Consider the following 5000-nt stretch of genomic DNA (forward strand, 5'->3'; position numbering starts at 1 on the left):
AAGCCGATGATAATCAGGCTAGGCATTGGGAGCCTGTTAAGCTCCCCTGACATGGTATCCCCCTGGCTATTGGCCGTTCTGGAGTCTCACCGGGTGCGTGCCATCTCAGGCACTCCTGACATTACGTGTATAACCCCCTCTAGGTATGTTTCGGGTATTGGAATGGAAGCCTCATCCTTCTCTGTGCTGGTAATGCTACAGTGGGTACCCTTGGACTCTCCCATTACATCCCACCGTCACTGGGTAAGTATTGGGTTTTGAAGTTGCACCATTTTCTGAGCCATGCCAGTCACGATGGTACCTCTGATACTGTATCTCCCCTGGCAATGGATATGGAATGGGATAAGGACCATCGGATCATGCATTTGGAGACTCCCAAGCAGAAGGGACGCTTAGTCTCACTGGGACTTTCAAGGGTAAATAAGATATGTTTTGACCATTGGGAGCCATGCACCAGTCATCATACAATAAGTGCCCTAAATACTAAGCTTCTGTAGTAACCAGTAACCTACAGCTATCAAAGCGTCTTTGAGGAGGATTGTGTAGCATGTGGTGTTTCTATGCGTGGTTTGCATCACATGTCAGATGGACAGAGGTCTATAAAGTAAAAGTAAAACAAAGGCACACTGTTTCCTTCCAACACAGGTAACTGGGTGAAAATTAGACCAGTGTCCTTGTCTTAGTTGACTGTGCGCTGGTTGGATGGATCAAGTTTTGTGGTGGGTACTTTTTTGGTATTTATTTAGTATGCAGTGTTTTTTGCGGGTTAGAGCACTGAATGGTGAAGTAGTGCAGATGACCTCAGTTAGTACATGAGCATGGACAAGCATACTGCAATCTGTCAACCTCTATCCTATTAATCTTGGGCAATGAGACTACTATTTGGGCCTCTCAGTCATTCGATACCCCATTATATAGCCTACCCCTTGACACTAGACCAGTAGTTTTCAAATTGGGGACTGTGAAGGGGTGCTAGGGGGGCCGTGGCAGGTTGGCAGGAAAAGTATAGCACAACAAATATATATATTTAAATTTAAACTAGACTGCATTCTCGTAGAAAATGCTAAAAGTAAGCTTGCCTTTTGAGCCAGAGCTTAGCAGTTGTAGTGAAAATACATATTCTAACTGAACAGTCATAACCCTTAATTGGCAACACCTATTTGGCTGACCCACTAGGCCCAGCAACTAACAAGCAGTGGTTGACATGGAGTATTCTACAGCAGAGTTCTAAAATTAAAAAACTGACAGTTAGTTGTCAGTGTTCCATGCCTCCCTTAATTGGCCACACCTGTTCTGGTTCTGGATACTGACAGTTAGTTTTGTCAGAGACGGTCTTACAAGCAACAGTATCTCTGGTTTTGTGCAGTAAAAACATAGATTGGTGCCTACATTCTATGAGTAAAAGCTAATGTACACCAAAATGAACCAAAAAATAATCTTAACAATATTCCCATTAGTTAAGAACTGTGCTATAATAATATATTGCATCTCTGAACATTACAACTATTATTTTCAAGATATTATTTTATATAGGCCTATTCCAGTTTTCTATGTCCCATTGGCTAACAGACCTAGACTACGATTGTGAAAAGGGATGCAAAGAAATAATGTGGCATGACCCATGTAAGGGGGGCCTTGGCTGCAATATACCAGTATGTGGGGAGCCTTGCCATGGTAAGGTTTTAGGAACTCTTGAGATAGACTACAGGAGGCACTGATTTTGTTGACTGATTTCTTGACTGCACCATGATAAGTCCTTGCAAGGCTCAGTTAGAATCACCTTGAAAATCTCAAGGCATGCTGTGTGCATGGATCAGAGCAAAGTAGCCCCATAATGCACACTGTACCATCTGAGGCAAGCTGTAATAGTCATTGAAAGGTTAAATACCATAGTACTACTCTACAATGACATACTAACACAGGGCCTTTAGTAATGCACTACGACTACATTGTCATTCTGCAACAAATTTATAACGCCGTATTTTAACGGGTTCAATCAATGGCTCCTACAGCATGTTTTTTGGGCATTTTTGGGGCATTGTGGAGCCTCACCGTTCTCTGTGCCCGTCATCTGTGCGAGTATGCGGAAGGAGCGTGACTGTGAGGTGCCGGTGCGTGGGCGCCAATCCTCCGTGTCCTCCATGATGCGTTTCCTGCTGCAGTCGCCGTGAGTAGGGATGTGGTAGAAACCGATGTCCTGCTCGATGACTCGAGTCCTGGGGACTCTGGTGAGTGGAAAAGACAGACAGACACAGACACAGACACACAGACACAGACACACACACACACACACACACACACACACACACACACACACACACACACACACACACACACACACACACACACACACACACACACACACACACACACACACACACACACACACACACACACACACACACACACACAAAGGCTGTGGTCAGATGACAGATCATAGAGGCAGCTACTGTATGAGTTTGAGACACGCAGCACAAAGCACTAGCACGGTGGGTGGATCATTATGGTGAATTATATCAAATGGAAGTGATGTACTGCCACTCATGCAGGACACATTAGAGGCAAACTTCAACTTTGCATGGAAAGATTGTAATCGTGTCTGTTTTAGCATGAAGACCACACAAACTCAGTTGTTACATGAACTGTTGTGAAAGATTATGAGAAACAAGGAGAAGTTTAAGGATAACTTCACATTGTTATCCAGACAAGAATTAGACATCAGACAAGAACATTTTGCACATTTTGGATATATTTCTAGAAGGGGATTTGTTCGGGTTATAACCTCTTTCTGATGATGAAAAATTATTAGTGGAATTAAGACTCTCAGAGACTTCTCAACATGAAGTGAATGTAAATCTGTTAGATTCATAAGTCCATTCATGAATTCCACGGCACTTCTCAAAGTTAACCTGGCATTAATATGTAAATACCGGTACATGACAATGTTTTCCCGTTTACCTGATGTAAGGATGTTTTCTAGAGAAAACAGTTAAGTAGACAATTAAGTATAAGGGAGTATAAAGACAACCATATTGAACAAAAACTATGTACAATAGGTAACTTTACTTACTTTAAAATACTCTGGGGTCCACTATTGTATTGGTTTTGTATATATATAAAAACAAAGACAAAAACACAGGAAATCAACTCAAGCCCTCAGGAAGAGTAAAACAGACTCAACAAAACTGTCCGGACAACAATAAACATGTCTAGTGTCTCGCAGTATTTTACTTTGTTTGCAGTCTCACTTTTGAGTTGGACAAAAACACTATGACAAAACGTGTTTCTGTGAGATACAAACAATTCCAGGACAATTACATTCACCAAGGACTACTTCACAAGACTGGTGAAGACAAAGAGAGCTGTCTTTGTTTATCTTAGCATAAGCATTCTAAACTTTGTGAAACAAGAGTTTATTTAGTTAAGAGAATGACGTTCTCTGATCCTATTCCAACAGATTTATCTCTAGGCAAACTAAAAGAAAGGTTTATCACTTAACCACCATTTGCTGAAATAAATCCACTTACGTAAGGCCCTGGATGACATGACGACAGGCTTTTCCCAAAACAAAGCAAATGTAGCATTTTCACTCCCTAACCACAGGAGGGCGCTCCAACATCCTCCACAAAACAGCCTTTGCTCTGTGTCTGCCCGTCTATCCATTGAGGCTCTCTCTAGTCTAGAGAACAGCTGTTGTGCTCTCCATCATGCGCTGACGTGTGAGTCTGAAAGCTTGTACACCTATTGTATATCACCTCAACCACCAGGCCCCAAACAGAATGTTGTCGAATCAGCCCGCTCAGATTTCGGAAGGTTGCATGGTTCATCACATAAAGGTTGAGGGGCTATGCTAACAGGGAGTTCTTGGTTGATGGCCGAGAGCAGACATACTTGCACAGACAGAATTTAACACCCTGTAAGCCAGCATGCAAAAGACAGGAGCACTAATGGCCGAGGCCAAAACACTGTCCTTAAATGTTCTAAATCTCCCTCTCATAAAGTATAAATTGATCCTGTTTAGACTTGATGCCAGCAGTAAATTTTGTTTTCATTGACATTTTTGAATTAACAAAATGAAAACAGTGTTTTTGCTTATTTTTTATCTTTTATGAAATTAATTATATAGGCCTATAGCGTTAAGGTACATTTTTATTTTCAGCTCGATTCCTCATCCTTGTTGCGATCACTAATTCAGTCACAGTCAAAAGACAACAGGACTAATACTGTTGTTCTGAAGAGTCATTATAACTACTATACTCAACTGAATGCATTTTGGAACACATACACTGCTTTTTGCGGTTTTCTATCGTTTTTTTAGACTGCTGCCTTGGTGCCTGTCTATTCACTATCAAGATGGGCTGCTTTGTTGAGATGAGCTACCAATAGGCCATTCAAATATCTCAAACCCAAACCCTGACCCTAACCCCAAGGGCTGTAGGACACTGAAATGACATGATGGCTCAGATGGCTGGTAGAAATGGCTTGGTAGCTCAGTCTGACAGTCTGGCAGTTCATATAAACACGACACCAGGCACCTGTAAGAATTTTTTCTTCCCGGCACCCCCACCCAACACCCTCTAGACGCCGCCACATCTGATAACAGAGTGCACCATGGGAAGTCGGGAGGGGCACAGGACACAGGAAGAAGGAAGCTGGTATTCTCAGCATTCCATGAGGGCCCTTCCACCCTGTCACACACACACACACACACACACACACACACACACACACACACACACACACACACACACACACACACACACACACACACACACACACACACACACACACACACACACACACACACACACACACACACACACACACACACACACACACACACACACACACACACACACAAACCTGTGCACACATGCACATACCCTTTGCACATATTTACACCCTCTAGTCAGGTGATGACAGTTTGGACAGGGGACACCCTGATTGGCTGTCAATAAATCAGCCTTGTTTATTTGCCCTGTGGCCATGGAGGCATGTGG

General features: G+C 42.8%; 1 protein-coding gene across 3 annotated transcripts in view; it reads right to left on the reverse strand.

The window, feature by feature from the left end:
• pdlim5a (PDZ and LIM domain 5a) overlaps positions 1-5000 on the reverse strand; it is a 169270-nt gene that overhangs the window by 61939 nt on the left and 102331 nt on the right. For all 3 annotated transcript variants that reach the window (XM_063195687.1, XM_063195685.1, XM_063195686.1), the window contains one exon: positions 2053-2225. In XM_063195687.1, the coding sequence (XP_063051757.1) occupies positions 2053-2225 (173 nt within the window). The remainder of the gene's footprint in view (positions 1-2052; positions 2226-5000) is intronic.

This window comes from Engraulis encrasicolus, chromosome 3 (genome assembly GCF_034702125.1).
Source record: "Engraulis encrasicolus isolate BLACKSEA-1 chromosome 3, IST_EnEncr_1.0, whole genome shotgun sequence".
Classification (NCBI taxonomy): Eukaryota; Metazoa; Chordata; class Actinopteri; order Clupeiformes; family Engraulidae; genus Engraulis; species Engraulis encrasicolus.